A 15,701-nucleotide genomic window follows, 5' to 3' on the forward strand; every position below is an offset into this window, starting at 1 on the left:
GTCCAGGCCTCTCTTTTTTTTAAGTTTCATCATTTTAGACGCTCTGTTTAGCTTATATTCTTGGACTTCTGCAATTTGTTTCTATGTACTTCTATAGAAATGAAAAACATGATATAATCTTAAGCTTTCACTGAAAATCTCTTTTAGAATAAATATTTAAGTAGAAAAGTTAGTTACTCTTAACTACTCTCGTAAACTACTAATCAAGTGAAAACATATTTTCTTTTATCCCCTCCAATTACTATTGAAATGGGAAAAATGGACAAAATATTTACTCCACTTTTTTTCTTTCCCATTTTTACCTTTTCACTCTTTTTCACTTTTTAATTTTTCTCTCATTTATTCTAAAATTACCAATCACAATCTTAGTATAACAAAGAAAAATGAATGGTGACACCATGACAGTGGTATCGGAACTGTTCGTCACAGAGAAGACTAATCCGTAGAGAGCTACGGAAACTTGAAATATACTGAAATACTTTCTTTTTGTTGCTATGCAATCGAAAAGATGAAATAACATATTCTTATGGCCAATACACTGTATTCACCCTCGCTGTTCATCATTTCCACTGTAACAGTGTCACCGAACGTTTTTAGTAGGCCAAAATTGGTATCACACAAATCAAATTTGTCACCCTCTTAAGATGTTTGGTTATATTACCACATTCAACAAGATGAATTGTTCGGTGGTGAATTTCCCTTGGTTCATATAGTATATAGTATATAGTACAACATGATGCAATAATTCAATATTTATGTCTCTATTTGTAAGAGATGTACCGCAGAGCTTTTGCTTTTTGTTATTTAGACTGTTTCTTAGTGTTTCAAAACGACTATTTCTTAATATATGGACGGTTTGTAATGCCCTTGTTAACATTCATCGTGTTTGGTACACAATTTTTAAAGTAAGTTTTCTTACCCAAAATGATATACTTCTTTGAATTATTCAAGATATTTAAAATGTTTATAAAGTAGTTAAACACTTATATTATGCTGTATTTTTGTTGGTTGGTTAAATTATTTTTCATTAAATGTTAAAAGATGTTTCAATTTTTTTAAAAAAATATATATTTATGTGTTTCCTTAAACTCCACGAAATGCTAAAATATTACAATCAATGATTAACAAACGATAGTGTAACTATTTTTGTTTTTTCATATCACTATTTGAATGTGACTAAAAATATTTCGATTTTTTAGTAACATACAAATTAGCCTTTTTCTTTTTGCTTTTGGTGTTCTTGCTTTTCTATTTTTGTCGGCCATTTCATTATTTTTCCCATCGTGTTGGGTAGGATCATCAGTGACACGGTTACCCGATATCGATTTTTGAAACGAATCATTCATGGGTTCACCTCCTAGGTTCACCAACCAATAGAATTTTATTATTTCAAATTCGATATTTTTAAAAAAGGAAACAAAATATTCTCAAATTATATTATGTTTTTAAAATAAAAAAGTAAAAAAAGATAATAGTTATAGAAAAAAAATTAAAAAAAAAATATTTTTAATGTTGTCAACAATACACTAAACCCTAAATCCTAATCCCTAAACCCTAAATCATAAACCCTAAACCCCTGGGTAAACCCTAAACCCTTGGGTAAACCTTAAACCCTTGGATAAATCCTAAAATCTAAATAAAAAACGACTAAAACCCTAAACCCTAAACGCTTGAATGTTTTAGTGTATAGTGATTTTGATTTAGAGTTAAGGATTTATCCTAGAGTTTAGGGTTTATCTAAGGGTTTAGGGTTTAGGATTAAGGGTTTAGGGATTAGAATTTAGGGTTTAGGGTTTAATGTTATGCTGACGACGTAAAATATTTTTTTTTGTAATTATTATTATTTTTTTTATCTTTTAATTTTAAAAACATAATATAATTTGACAATATTTTGTTTCCTTTTTTAAAAAATATCGAATATAAAATAAAACAATTTTATTGGTTGGTGAACCTAGAAGTTCACCCTATGGAGTGGACTTAAGAATAAGTCGATGATATCTCATATAAAGACGAATATAAAATAATTGAAAATGAAGGAAAGAAAGTACTTAGCGCGAATAATAATTGGGCATCAGTATTATTTTATGCATGCATATATACTTTTGATCTGATTTGATTAGCAAGCAAACTCACCTATAAGACTTTTATCATACAAGGCCATCAATCTCTAACACTATCAAAGCCCAAAGCCTCATATCTTATATTAGGGCCCATGTTAGAAAAAGACAAAACAACTGTTGCTAAATCTTTTGGTAGTGTATGCTTGATCAAAAGAACCGGTTAAGAGTCTACAGATCCTTCAACTGAAAACTTGCAGTCTAAGTTCCACTAAAGAAAACCCTCAACGCCACCTCTGTTTTGGGAGGCAAGTACTGAATCATCCTCGGTACAGCCAAAGAAAGAACTAGCTTATCTCCACCACACATTCCGTCCAACAAACGTCCACTTCAACCTGAAACCGACCAACATCCTCCTCCACGAAAAATTTGACCCATTTTGGACTCTCATATTCTAAAAGACAAGACGGGAACATGATAAAAATAACAGGTTTTAAAATGCTTTAGGTGGCGAAGCTTTCTTGAATGTGGGAGATGCAGATGCAGTTACCCACCATGAATTTTAAAAATCAGTGTAGTTTTATAATGATTTTTCAATCAGTTTTTATAATTTTTCCCCGGATTAAAGTTATTTCTTGATCCTCCACAGCCCACAGGTAGAGGTGTCAAATGGGCGGGCCGTCCAATGGTTGCCCATGTCCATATACAAACGGGCTTAATATGGACAAACCCATTTTTTCCATTAGTTTTCATTGGACAAAATGTGGAAGACCATTAAGAAAATGGTCTTTATTGGTTTTGGGCTTTATGGACGTGGACTGTCCAATGGTCACAAAACCTAAGGCTTATAAAATTTAAGTTTTTCCGCTGAACTCGTAAAATCGATTTTTTCGCTTAAATTTTAATATCAAATTTTCCCGTCAGAACCAGAAAATCGAGTTTTTCTTCAAAACGCAAAATCGAATTTTCCCGCCAAAACCGGAAAATCGAGTTTTTCTGCCAAAACCGCAAAATCGATTTTTCTCGCCAAAACCAAAATTGTTGTACTTATGAACTTATGTATTATTGTACTTATGAATTTATGGATGAATTTTAATTTTATGAACTTGTATATGTAATTGTATGCTTATAAATTAAAATTTTCTTATATGGTCATTATAGACCCCATGGCAAAACCGAAAAATCGAGTTTCTCTGCCAAAATCAGAAAATCGAGTTTTCCGCCAAAACCGCAAAAATGAGTTTTTTCCGCCAAAACTGAAAAATCGAATTTTTCCGTCAAAACTGCAAAATCGAGTTTTTCCGTCAAAACTGCAAAATCGAGTTTTTCCGCCAAAACTGCAAAATCAATTTTTCCCACCAAAACCGTAATTGTTGTATTTATGAACTTATGTATTGTTGTACTTTTGAATTTATGGATGAATTTTAATTTTATGAACTTTTATATATAATTGTATGCTTATAAATTAAAATTTAAAATTTTCTTATATGGTCATTATGGATCCCATGGCAGCCCATAAAAATATGGGTGTTAGTGGGTATGGTCTTTAATGGACATGGTTCTTAATGGACATAGTCACTTTGCTGTCCACAAACAATGAATGGACAAATGGATATGGGCTAATGGACATGGGCTCGCCCAGTTTACAGCTCTACCCACAGGTTACGTAACGCCTGAATTAGACTGACATAATTTAAATGTCGAAGAAAAATGCGATGTTTACGGACTCGAACTCCTGGCTGGTCGCAAACCCGTGGAGTACGGTAAAGACAGCTTCGTGATACTTAGCAACAATGTTCGAGTTCTCACAACGTGTTCTTTTTACTGTTATATCATCATCTTAACGATCATTGATCATTGTTCGTTAATAGGGCTGTTCCTGATAATTTTATATGTGTTTTTAGCTAGCAGATAGTACAACTGTATAATTAACCAATAGTACAAATGTACAATAGTTACTGACATTTTTAAAAGAGTTTTTAGTGGCTAGAAAGCCTAGAATCGGGTAAGTATGATAGACACACAATAATGGTGGCATTTAACCCTGTGAAAGCTGTTCTCTATTGTCCTTATGTTTTCTACGTCGTTTTCCATTATCTAATAAAAAGTTTCGTATTCTTTTAATTAACTTGTGGGGCAAAAACTCTTATCACTAAGTGTTATCTTACGCCGTAGTTTTCTATCAAGTTGATTTACACAAACACAAGCGCATCACGACTAACTATATTAATTCTTTTTAGTCTTGTTATTTTCTTGTATAGGCGCTGACGTCCAAGTCATACCAAAATGTTCTTGTATATATTGGTATACATTAAATAAACTCAATCACTCTATATATAAAACTAGAGTTGAGCGTATCATTTTTAATATACAGACACAATATTCTAAATATAAATATAGTACACTTTTTGAACACATATAAATATAGTACACATAATCTCTAAAAACAAAACAACTAAAACCTTATAAGAAATCATATTAATTATTATTATTATTCTTATTTTCTCGTCTCATGTCATGTGTTTATTTATGATGATTTTTAGTTTCCAGTTTTCAAATAGGATATATACTATTTTTCTTAGACTAGATAATTGTTAATGAGGTAAGTAGATTTTATATTATGACGGGTGGAAGATGCATGCGTCCATCGTAGTAGACCAACGGCCTAAACCATGTGATTTGGTATTGATGAATCATAACATAAACAATTAGTTTTGCTGCTTTGCGTGATAATGATATACCTTATATTATTATAAACCACCCTTTACTACATAATACAAGTCCACATCTGTAAGCTAGGAAAGCGATCAATTTTTAGAAACATAAGAGAGGTAAGAGTAAACAATGATTTACTGACTAATCAAGACTGATCAATGAACTTCAACTTGTTGACATTTCCTGACAAAATTCAATTTGGGACGGAGTAAAGTCCCTACATGTACATATGTGTCAGCATGTTACATGTCTGCTTCACGTCCTTCACAAGTGTGCGTCAGTACACATTTGCCTGAAAATCTAACTTTCACCCACTCACACTATTAGCACTTTCTTCCTTTTCTTCCCCAAAGAAAAAAACTAAACGACTCTGTTTCTCATCTTTACATCTCTCATTTCAAAAAAAGAATCACTTCTTCGAATCTCCACATCTACACGATAAATAACAGAGCGAGGAAGAGAGAAGAGCCGAGAGAGTAGAGATGACGCGAAAATATTTTCAGAGAGAGGTGTTGCCGGTGACGGCGCTGGTAATAATGGAATGTGCCAACGTGGGCTTAAACACTCTGTTCAAGGCAGCCACTTTACAAGGCATGGGGTTCCATGTCTTCATCGTTTACTCTTATGGTCTCGCTGCTCTTCTTCTCCTTCCTTCTCTTTTCTTCTCCTACAGGTTAGATTACAGTTTCTTTCTCTCCTTACTAGTTTGATCCGATCTTTACCAGTTTGAGCTGAAGTTTTCATGTTTTTCTTGAAATAGATTGATGGATTCTTGTTAATTTGTCAGATCAAGAACGCTTCCACCGATGAATTTCTCAATTCTCTACAAAGTCGTGCTTCTTGGGTTAATTGGGTAAAGTATCATTTTTGCTATATTTTTCTTTATTAAAAGCAATTAGAAATTATTTGCATGAGAGTTCCTCAAATTCTCAAATTTTTCTTTATGTTAAGAGAGGACACTTGGCTAAAAGTTGCTCCCAAAAGCTGCAACTGTTCTGCAAAAATCTAACCCTATTCTTTTAATTTTTATTTTCCTTTATTATGAATTATTTTTTTATTTTTGAGGTGTTATTTTCATGATCTTCATAACTTCGTAATAACCGGATTCTTTTTGTTATGACTGGATAGTTATTATAAGAGTAAATATTTAGTACAAACTTTAAAGTATTCTAGATTTTTCTAAATTTTTACCAATCCAGTGAAACATAATTTTCTCATGTTTACTCCACTTACTATTCTAAAAAGGAAATTGCACACTCATGTTTACTCTTGAGTTTTGGTAATACATTTGCTCCATTTTACTTTTCTCTTACTTCTTTTTAATCAATTTATTTTCCATCACTTTTCACCTAAATATGTTACTCTATTTTACTCTAAAATCGAACCCTTTATTACATAGTTATCTAATAAATTAAATATTCTTAATTAATATAGATGCTGTTAGAACATAATGGGGAAATACAAGGACATGTACTAATTTTAGCAAAACTTTTTCTTTTTGATCAACCTAATTTTAGCAAACTGTACTGCAAAATATACCCCATTTTCTTTTGTTTTCCTTTTTAATATATTCTTTTTATCTATTTTTTTAAAAGGGGATGCTTTCATCTTCGTTATAATCGAAATCTAATAGTACTATTTTGTTATATAAATAAGTTAATAAAAATGGTGTTAAAAATAATATAGATGCTGCTCAAACATAATGGGCTACACAGGCATTAACTATAGCTCTCCAACACTTGCTTCTGCAATCAGCAACCTCACTCCTGCGTTCACCTTCTTGCTGGCCATCCTTTTCAGGTTTATTATCCTCTTATATATTCTTTTTACACTATCAATTCCCTAAAATACCCTCGGCCCATGAAGCATATTTGGGCATTGAGTTCAGCCCATGAGGCATCATTTGTTAAATTATTTGGAGTTTGGTATTAGGATGGAGAGTGTATCTTTCAAGAGAACAAGTAGTGTGGCTAAAATGTTAGGAACCATAGTCTCCATTGGAGGAGCATTTATTGTGACTCTTTACAATGGTCCTGTGGTGATCAATATGTCACCACCGTCCATTTCTCTGAGATCGCAATCTCCAAACCACGATTGGATCATTGGTGCGGGTTTTCTTGCCGTCGAGTATTTCATGGTTCCGTTGTGGTACATTGTTCAGGTCTGACTTTAATCAAACTATATTTTCATATATATATATATATATATATATATATATATATATATATATATATATAATTTCACCTCTATATATATGGTAATTGTTTTATGCATGTTATGATCTTAATATTTCTCTTTGTAGACTCAAATCATGAGAGAGTATCCATCCGAGTTCACCGTTGTTTGCTATTATAGCTTTGGAGTGAGCTTTTGGACCGGGCTGGTCACGTTGTTCACTGAAGGGAGTGACTTGAGTGCATGGAAGATAAAACCAAATATAGCTTTAGTATCAATCGTTTGCTCGGTGAGAATATAACTATGGGTTGATGTGTGTTCCTCGACACTAGTATACAATAAATTTTTGTTTATGTTTATATGTTTAGGGATTGTTTGGATCTTGCATAAACAATACAATCCACACGTGGGCGTTGAGGATCAAGGGACCTTTATTCGTTGCAATGTTCAAGCCTCTGTCCATTGCCATTGCCGTCGCAATGGGCGTGATATTCCTCCGGGATTCTCTTTACATCGGCAGGTGAATAAAACTCACACTTGAAAACAATGTACATATAAATCCAGTCTAGTAGTTAGATTGTGCTCACTTGGCTATTGAGGAATATATACATAGTAACTAGTGAATCGAATAGTTTGATAAGCCTAACCACTTAAGTTCAGACCAATCTTTTTCTGCTTTAGTTAACTATTTTGTTTCCATTTACGAACTGTCTGGTGAATGTTTTTGATCTCAGCTTGATAGGGGCAACGGTAATAACCATCGGGTTTTACACGGTGATGTGGGGCAAAGCTAAGGAAATGGCCTTAGTCGAAGATGACAACAAGGCTAACAACGAGGATGCTAACGAAGCTGACCTTGATTCTCCATCAGGTTCACAGAAGGCTCCTCTCTTGGAAAGTTACAAGAACGATGAGCATGTATAAGTATCATCAACCAGTTAATACAGCTCTCTATATTTGTGTTTGTGTATGAAAATTTGATATGTAAAAGTCTTTTAATTTATTTGACGATACAAATGTGATCTTTAATTTTAGGAATCAAATTTCTTCTAATCACAATTATATAATCTAGTGTACGCATAACAAATCAATGAATTTTAGATGACAAACAAAATAATTATGTACAATTCAATAGTGTATGTTTGGCAGAAGAATGACTTTTGTTCAATTTAGCTGGAAATTGTTAAAAATGATTCGGATTCGCGTAATCATTGTCCTTTCAGATACCTTTTTAATCTAGTGAATCGAATAGTTTGATAAGCCTAACCACTTAAGTTCAGACCAATCTTTTTCTGCTTTAGTTAACTATTTTGTTTCCATTTACGAACTGTCTGGTGAATGTTTTTGATCTCAGCTTGATAGGGGCAACGGTAATAACCATCGGGTTTTACACGGTGATGTGGGGCAAAGCTAAGGAAATGGCCTTAGTCGAAGATGACAACAAGGCTAACAACGAGGATGCTAACGAAGCTGACCTTGATTCTCCATCAGGTTCACAGAAGGCTCCTCTCTTGGAAAGTTACAAGAACGATGAGCATGTATAAGTATCATCAACCAGTTAATACAGCTCTCTATATTTGTGTTTGTGTATGAAAATTTGATATGTAAAAGTCTTTTAATTTATTTGACGATACAAATGTGATCTTTAATTTTAGGAATCAAATTTCTTCTAATCACAATTATATAATCTAGTGTACGCATAACAAATCAATGAATTTTAGATGACAAACAAAATAATTATGTACAATTCAATAGTGTATGTTTGGCAGAAGAATGACTTTTGTTCAATTTAGCTGGAAATTGTTAAAAATGATTCGGATTCGCGTAATCATTGTCCTTTCAGATACCTTTTTAATCACTAGGGGCGGAGCCCCGCGCAAGCGCGGGGTTGTAGATGTTGTTGCTTAATTTAAGGAGAATATCCAGTATTTGAGGTTGTTCTTAAACGTGTGTTGTTGTGTTGCAGATATTTGTATATGCAGAGGGTTGTGGATGGGGACATTAGTAGGGAGGTGTAGGTTTATACTTGGTTTAGTCGATGAGGACTTGTAAATCACGACCACTTGACTTGTGTGTGTCTTTTGATGTTGTTTGAGCCTGCTCATTACCGTTTTGTTTGGCTCCGTATAGCGTGAGTGATAAAGTAGGCTCTGCTTTTCTAGGTTTCTTGTTTTTTCTCGACTGTGTTGTAAGGGTTCATTTATATTAGCAACAACGGATGAGGTTGGACTCTTCTACTTATTGTTCGTCGGAGTTAAGTCAGACGCAAGTTAATAATAATCATTTTCACACTTATAAGGAGGTTATATAGCTCATTAACATTTCAATGTCTGGATATTAGCCGAAGCTTTAAGGGTATTAAGGCTGTTTTATGTTGATAACTATTACAGTTGTTAATATATGATAATATAGCTCAGCAGATATGTTTTTTAAGGATCGAACTAATTGAAATGTGTTTAATGGAGATAATTTCGTGGTAGTTATAAACCATGAAAGTCTATTTGCAAATCTATAATTAAAATCAAACAAATATTTTTTAACAAAAATTAATTTTATCAAAGAGACGTTATATCATCAATAACAATTGGCGGACACCTTTAAACAAAATAAAAAATTTCATCATGCTTTTCGAAAAAAGGAGTTTATCTTAAATTGATGACAGGCTAAAGGTGGTTTTTAGTAATAACATATTACTCCCTTTGCTTCAATTTAGTTGATGTTGCACACTCATTAATAAATTGTTAATTTTATTATTAATTAAAGCTAATCCACCCAATACAAAAATTTGGATAGAGTAAAATTAGTCAAAAATATTAAACTACATTAAAGTTCTGCATATAAATCTGAAAACGTCATTTAAAAATTGGAACCAAAAAAATATTATGATATTAATTAAAATATTTATAAGGTGATGGTTGTTTAAGGATTTGGTTGTGTTGAATTATGTACCTATCTCAGTAAACTTAGTTTCATACAAAACATTTAACTGATACAGTTCCAACATTCAGTCACGGTTGGCTGCCAGAAGCAAGTGGTTGTCACTCTGGCTTGTGGGACTGTGCTGATGCTTTCAACCTGAAACTAATAAGTATGTGGGTTATTATTTTGGGTCAAGATGGTATTTGACGAAAGCTTAGCATACCCCTGGATGAGTCTTCACAGCCACATCTTCAGTAAATGTAGACACTGTGAAGGTGCGGTGGTTGGTAGTAAAATTGTAGGGCATCACCAAAATCTAAAAGACGTATTGCTTGCCAGCAAGTTCATATAAGCTTTGCTTGTTAATGACAATAGCGTGGTAGCAGAAACGTCAGATAAATGGAGTGTGTTTGTGGAGGCAAACCTCCTCAAGAGCCAGTGAGGCTGCTTCTATCTTGGTGAGTTTCGTCTTGTGTGTCAAACACGACACGTTACCCGAGATGCAGTGTGCTAAGTTGGATTTGTTAATCAAATATGGATATTGTATAGCTGAGATTAAGTATGAATTATCAAAATCTGTTAAAACCGGTTTGGTGACACACGTTTGTTGAAATGGAGTGAAGTCAGTGATTTCTCCAACTTCGTGCTGCAACTGGTGCAAAAAACATAAGACCATCCATTTTGCTGGACCCCACTGACGATCTGAGCTCTGAACAGGAAGTTAGCTTCTTGATCTTCACAAAGGCAATTGAAAATGATACAATATATCTTTGACCAAAAAAGATACGATATTTTTTAGAAGATAATAGAGTAAAAGTTATCTGATCGGTTGACTTGCAGAGGTTTGTATGAAAATCCCCAGGTGTCACAAGTTCTACACGTGGGAAGAGCTTTGTAGCCGCACCTCTCAATCTGTAAACAGTATAATTATTTTAAAATGGATACGAACACATGGATTTAGTGTTAAAATGCCTACAAATGGTTACGAAAGCATATAATATGATTCGCAAGAAGGACATACATAGAGTTAAAGATCAGAATTTATCAAGGAAGGATTTGATATACACTATTGCCCTCAGTATGCATTTTCTTGGATTCGAGTAATACATTCTTGCAGCTTGAGCTGAAAACGTACACACAATGTCAGTTGGTCATGGAAGCTGCAATATAATGAAATAGGAAAGCCTCGTTTTGAGCGACTTCAATTCCAGAAAAGCATGCCCTGTCTCTGTTTGTACTGAGCTCCTGCCAGGAAAAATAAAAGACGAAGACGCCATACTTTGACCATAGTATTTCAAATAATCTCTTAATCATCTCAAAACTGAACAATAAAAAGATGGAGAACACACATCCAACGTATGACTGTTTGCCTGTGCAAGTTGCAAATTCTTTTCCTGCACATTCCTTAAGTTGATCCTCAGTTTCTGAAACTCAACCCCGCTAAGATCAAAACTTTTACTGCAACCACAAAAAAAAAAAAACAAACATTCACCACCAAAAACCACGCTCATCAAACTCATAAAAGAGAAAGATGGTTACTTTCTGTGTGCTAGAGCTTTTATCAGTGTCATGTTTTCCTGCAAAACCAATAAAGCAACCAAAAATCAGTAAAATAACAGTCTGCCACCATAAACGCAACAAAAATAAAAGTGCAAAAGGCAATGCCTTTTCAAGCTTCTCAGTATATTCTTTAGAAGAGAAGCATATTTTGCTACGTCTCTTCATTGGTTTCGATTGACCCTCCAAATTGCTAATAAACGCCAGTTTTGTACTATGTGCACTGCTAAAGGCACTCATAACACTAAAGGCAAAGCTAATAACGGAATCAAAAACTTACACGAACACATTGATTTAATGTTAAAATTCCTACAAATAGTTACCAAAGCATATGTTTAATATGATATAAACTATTGCTAATTTTTCTGGCAGTTTTGTAAAACGTGAGACTTGCGACGTACCTGGGTTGTGAAAGCTTTGATGGCAGCAATTCTCAGGTCAAAGTAAAAATTGGTGGCCGGTGGGGGGGGGGGCGTGGGGGGGGAGTATCAGATTGAGAAACAATTGCATCGGAAGAACTGAGGAAGAAATTTTCAAAGGAGTGATCTAGGGTTAGACGTAAGAGAATCTCAAAGCCTGTGTATTAGATGATATATTCCAATCTCAACCCTCATATATTTATAGGTTTTCATGTGTTTTTCGGTTATACAATGCTTCAGGCTTTGATAGTAAAGCGAGTTTAATGTGAAGGGATCACTCATTGCAATGGTTGAGAGATGAACGTTTATCAGAGGCTGAGAAAGAGAAGGAGATGAGGAGACAGGGTAAACCGAAAGTTAAATGGAAAAGAAAGTGATTGCAGCGTTTCAGATGATCACCGATTATTAATTATGATGGGCTTCATAGTTTTGATAATGAGCTCTTTAGCTAAATATAAGATGACCCAACAAATAATAAAACCCACGAAACAACATCTAAATGAAACGCGGCTTGGATGTGTGTTTAGACACGTGTCGACGCCTAATGAACCTAATTTCTGACGTGGCACTCCTTAGAAGGAGAGAGTCTCTTCTTTATAGTATAAGATTGTTCAATATACCTCTCATTATTTAATACTCCTATAATTTAAAATTCATTATTTAATACTCCTATAAGCATATAATATTATAAAATATTAAAATATGCAAATAATATATATTTTATGATAAAATATATTAATATAAATGTTTTAATCGTTTGATTCACTAGTGCTTCATTTGATCCATCTGATTTGTTTTAGTTTCACTCATTCTAATATTTAATTTTAAAATTCAAAATAATAATAAATATGTTTAAAATAATTTTCTATTATTTTGAATAAAATTTTATATATTTTATTTCTAAAGTATATTTAAAATAGCTTTTAAATTATGAAAAGAAATAGTATTTAAATTTTATATAATTAAATTTTTGAAGTACTTAGAACCGCTTTTTATCCATTTTCACTATTCAAATATATGTTATGAACAGATAGATTGTACCATTCGATTTACTTGAACCATTTTTGTTCCGTTCAATCTGTTTGATTTTTTCGATCCGCAACACTTTATCCGCTTTCTCCATTCGTAACCTTACAAATAACTTTTAAAAGTATAAAACCGACACTTATGGACCACAAAACGACATTTCAACACTAAGAATTTATAGCATAAAGAGAAAAACAGAGGAATAATAAATCACAGCTCTCATTCAACACTAAGAATTTATCATTTCTAATAATGGCCGGAGCCGTAAGTCTCTGGAGGAGAGAGGCCGTGTTCTTGACGGCCATGCTTGCGTCCGAAACTGGTATCGTAGGAATGAATACTCTTTTCAAAGCAGCGACTTCAAAGGGACTCAACTCTTACGCTTTCCTAGGCTATTCTTATCTTCTTGCTTCCCTTCTACTTCTTCCTTCAAATATCATCTCCAACAGGTTTCTAGCAATCCAATCTATTTGGTAGTTCGTAACCATTTATTTTTTGGTTTCATTTGATTCTGTACGTATTTCTAACAGGTCAAGATCACTTCCTCCATTAAGTTTCTCAATACTTTCTAAGATAGGACTTCTTGGACTATTAGGGTAAATCCATCTATATAATTCTTCATACAATTATGAATATGGAACTATCTTCCACTTAAGTGTTGCTAATATAATTATTTTTTTTGTTTTGATAGTTCAATGTATGTGATCACAGGGTATATAGGCGTTAAATACAGCAACCCAACCTTAGCTTCAGCTATTAGCAATATCACTCCTGCTCTTACCTTTATCCTAGCCATTATCTTCAGGTTTTTCTTTCTCTTTTCCCTAATCATGGAGTTTTTTTTGTCAGCTAATTATGGAATTTTGCAGTTGATTTCTGATTATTTTTAAGAATAAAAATATATTTTCATTATCATATCTTGTTAATGAGTCAAAAAATGGTAATGATTGTTTTAGGCTAATTGTAAACTGTAATAAGCAACTTAAAACTGATTTTTAATTCAAATCAACAAAATGTAATTTTGCTTAATGATTTTTTCAGTTCGACAACTTCATATTCTTAAAGTAAACTCATGGTGGTTAAATTTAATTTACTATCAATACACTTAACCACATTTTTTATAGCTAACTAATTTTTTGAGCCAACTATTTAGCACCACTACCACTGTCTCAGCTACAAATTAAAATCTATTTGATAGGAGTATATATAATTTTTTTTTGACATCACCAAAATAAAGTATATATAAATTATATATAAATTATTTGATTTACCAGCTTTTATACTATCTTTTGTAATTTTAACAGAAGAAAAAACGGAGAATATTTATTTTTATATTTCTTTAGTCTGTACTAAAGGAATGTTTAATGCATAGATAATTCTGAAGGAAATTTGTTTTAATGCATATATTATTGGGATCTCTATATTATTTAGTTTTCCTTCTTCCTTTCGATGGATACAATTATTCAGGTTCGGTAAATAATAAAATAAGTTTATATATCAGTATCGCACAATCACAATCCTACTTTGTGGTGAACAACACGCTGCTGTTCATTGGTACCATGTACTTATATCTAACAAGGCTGCTTGCATTATTAGACAAGATGCGTATATATCGGATTTTCTTTGGCAGCCAGCCTTTTGTTTTTTGTCAATTTGACAAAAGATACTATATCGTTTAAAATCAGTTAGAATAATAAAACGTGACAGAATCATTAATTTTTAATTTATGAAAAAGAATGGAGAAAGTAAATTTCAAAGAAAGGAGCAGTGTAGCCAAAGTGATGGGGACAGTATTGTCGTTAGTAGGCGCACTTGTGGTAGTTCTGTACCACGGTCCAAGTGTCTTCGTTGCATCTTCTCCGCCGTATCTACACTTCCGTCAGCTTTCTCCGTCGTTATCTTCTTCAAACTCCGACTGGATCATCGGTGGATGTCTTCTTACCATTAAAGACATCTTCGTTTCTATTTCTTTCATACTTCAGGTTCTTTTATGACTCCTTCAGTGATTGCTACATTTAAAAATGCTTTTAAACTATATTCTAAACATATATCAAACTAATGATCGGTTTAACCTATACGAAATTAATTGATTTTTTCCTATATATCAAACATCAATTCATTGCAATATTTATTATACATATATTGGGCAGGCACATATAATGACTGAATACCCAGCAGCATTTACTGTCTCCTTTTTCTATTCGATGTGTGTTTCAATCTTGACCTCGTTGACTGGACTCGTGGTCGAGAAGGACAATCCAAGCATTTGGATCATTAGATTCGACATTACATTGATAAGCATTGTAACTATGGTACGATCTATATATAGTTTCAAATGTTAAATCAAACTTCCTTTGTTTTTGTCTTAACATAGTATTTACTTGTAAAACATTTCAGGGAATATTCACTCCAGTATACTACGTGATTCATTCATGGACAGTGCGTTACAAAGGACCTCTTTACTTAGCGATATTTAAGCCATTGTCCATTTTAATAGCGGTTGTTATGAGTGCTATTTTTCTCGGCGATTCTCTCTATCTCGGATGGTATATATATGCATCATTGGTTTTGATCTACTTATTTTGGAAATAAAAAAACAAATCTAATCATATTGTGCTTTATGTTGCAGTTTGATAGGAGGAGTTTTGATAACGTTAGGGTTTTACGCTGTAATGTGGGGGAAAGCAAACGAAGACAAGACTCGGTTGTTGACACTTTTAGAAAACGAGAAAACGCCTCTTCTGTTGAATCACAACGACGACCAAATTTAATTATTTGAAACAATTTGTAACCATACTTTAGAATGTGTACATGCATATAGTATATCGTTTCT

General features: G+C 33.1%; 2 protein-coding genes and 1 long non-coding RNA gene across 12 annotated transcripts; 2 read left to right on the plus strand and 1 right to left on the minus strand.

Moving 5' to 3' along the window:
* Positions 1 to 5,029: 5,029 nt before the first annotated feature.
* On the plus strand, positions 5,030 to 8,620 carry LOC106401661 (WAT1-related protein At3g28050). Of its 2 annotated transcripts, none has more exons than XM_048772381.1 (7): positions 5,030 to 5,445; positions 5,560 to 5,625; positions 6,459 to 6,572; positions 6,705 to 6,933; positions 7,075 to 7,236; positions 7,316 to 7,467; positions 7,682 to 8,620. In XM_048772381.1, the coding sequence occupies exons 1-7, from the start codon at positions 5,255 to 5,257 to the stop codon at positions 7,869 to 7,871; spliced, it is 1,104 nt and encodes a 367-aa protein (XP_048628338.1). In that variant the 5' UTR covers positions 5,030 to 5,254; the 3' UTR covers positions 7,872 to 8,620. The 2 variants fall into 2 exon arrangements, with proteins under 2 accessions (XP_048628338.1, XP_048628339.1); XM_048772382.1 differs by having other exon boundaries at positions 5,220 to 5,445; positions 5,533 to 5,625.
* A 1,190-nt stretch (positions 8,621 to 9,810) lies between these two features.
* LOC125597918 lies at positions 9,811 to 12,269 on the minus strand. Of its 8 annotated transcripts, none has more exons than XR_007332056.1 (6): positions 11,825 to 12,269; positions 11,406 to 11,443; positions 10,888 to 11,324; positions 10,469 to 10,778; positions 10,090 to 10,376; positions 9,811 to 10,028 (listed from the first exon to the last, which is right to left on the minus strand). It is a non-coding gene; the product is annotated as an uncharacterized LOC125597918 (long non-coding RNA). The 8 variants fall into 8 exon arrangements; XR_007332055.1 differs by having other exon boundaries at positions 9,811 to 10,022; positions 10,090 to 10,182; positions 10,291 to 10,778; positions 11,825 to 12,267; XR_007332057.1 differs by having other exon boundaries at positions 9,811 to 10,022; positions 10,090 to 10,197; positions 10,291 to 10,778; positions 11,825 to 12,267.
* Positions 12,270 to 13,035: 766 nt separating this feature from the next.
* Positions 13,036 to 15,649, plus strand: LOC125597917 (WAT1-related protein At3g28100). 2 transcript variants are annotated; one of them, XM_048772379.1, is made up of 7 exons: positions 13,036 to 13,317; positions 13,399 to 13,464; positions 13,560 to 13,673; positions 14,604 to 14,850; positions 15,019 to 15,180; positions 15,266 to 15,414; positions 15,498 to 15,649. In XM_048772379.1, exons 1-7 carry the CDS (start codon positions 13,121 to 13,123, stop codon positions 15,637 to 15,639), a joined length of 1,077 nt encoding a protein of 358 aa, XP_048628336.1. In that variant the 5' UTR covers positions 13,036 to 13,120; the 3' UTR covers positions 15,640 to 15,649. The 2 variants fall into 2 exon arrangements, with proteins under 2 accessions (XP_048628336.1, XP_048628337.1); XM_048772380.1 differs by having other exon boundaries at positions 13,218 to 13,317; positions 13,580 to 13,673.
* The last annotated feature ends 52 nt before the right edge of the window (positions 15,650 to 15,701 follow it).

Source organism: Brassica napus, unplaced genomic scaffold (assembly GCF_020379485.1).
Source record: "Brassica napus cultivar Da-Ae unplaced genomic scaffold, Da-Ae ScsIHWf_157;HRSCAF=285, whole genome shotgun sequence".
Taxonomy (NCBI): domain Eukaryota; kingdom Viridiplantae; phylum Streptophyta; class Magnoliopsida; order Brassicales; family Brassicaceae; genus Brassica; species Brassica napus.

Excerpts from the sequence above, each read along its gene's own strand:
- LOC125597917 (XM_048772379.1), top strand. The coding sequence starts at position 13,121 with ATGGCCGGAGCCGTAAGTCTCTGGAGGAGAGAGGCCGTGTTCTTGACG. Across the intron at positions 13,318-13,398 it reads TCAAATATCATCTCCAACAG|GTCAAGATCACTTCCTCCAT; the intron begins GTTTCTAGCAAT and ends TATTTCTAACAG. Across the intron at positions 15,415-15,497 it reads GATTCTCTCTATCTCGGATG|TTTGATAGGAGGAGTTTTGA; the intron begins GTATATATATGC and ends TTTATGTTGCAG.
- LOC106401661 (XM_048772381.1), top strand. The coding sequence starts at position 5,255 with ATGACGCGAAAATATTTTCAGAGAGAGGTGTTGCCGGTGACGGCGCTG. Across the intron at positions 6,934-7,074 it reads CGTTGTGGTACATTGTTCAG|ACTCAAATCATGAGAGAGTA; the intron begins GTCTGACTTTAA and ends TTCTCTTTGTAG. Across the intron at positions 7,468-7,681 it reads GATTCTCTTTACATCGGCAG|CTTGATAGGGGCAACGGTAA; the intron begins GTGAATAAAACT and ends TTTTGATCTCAG.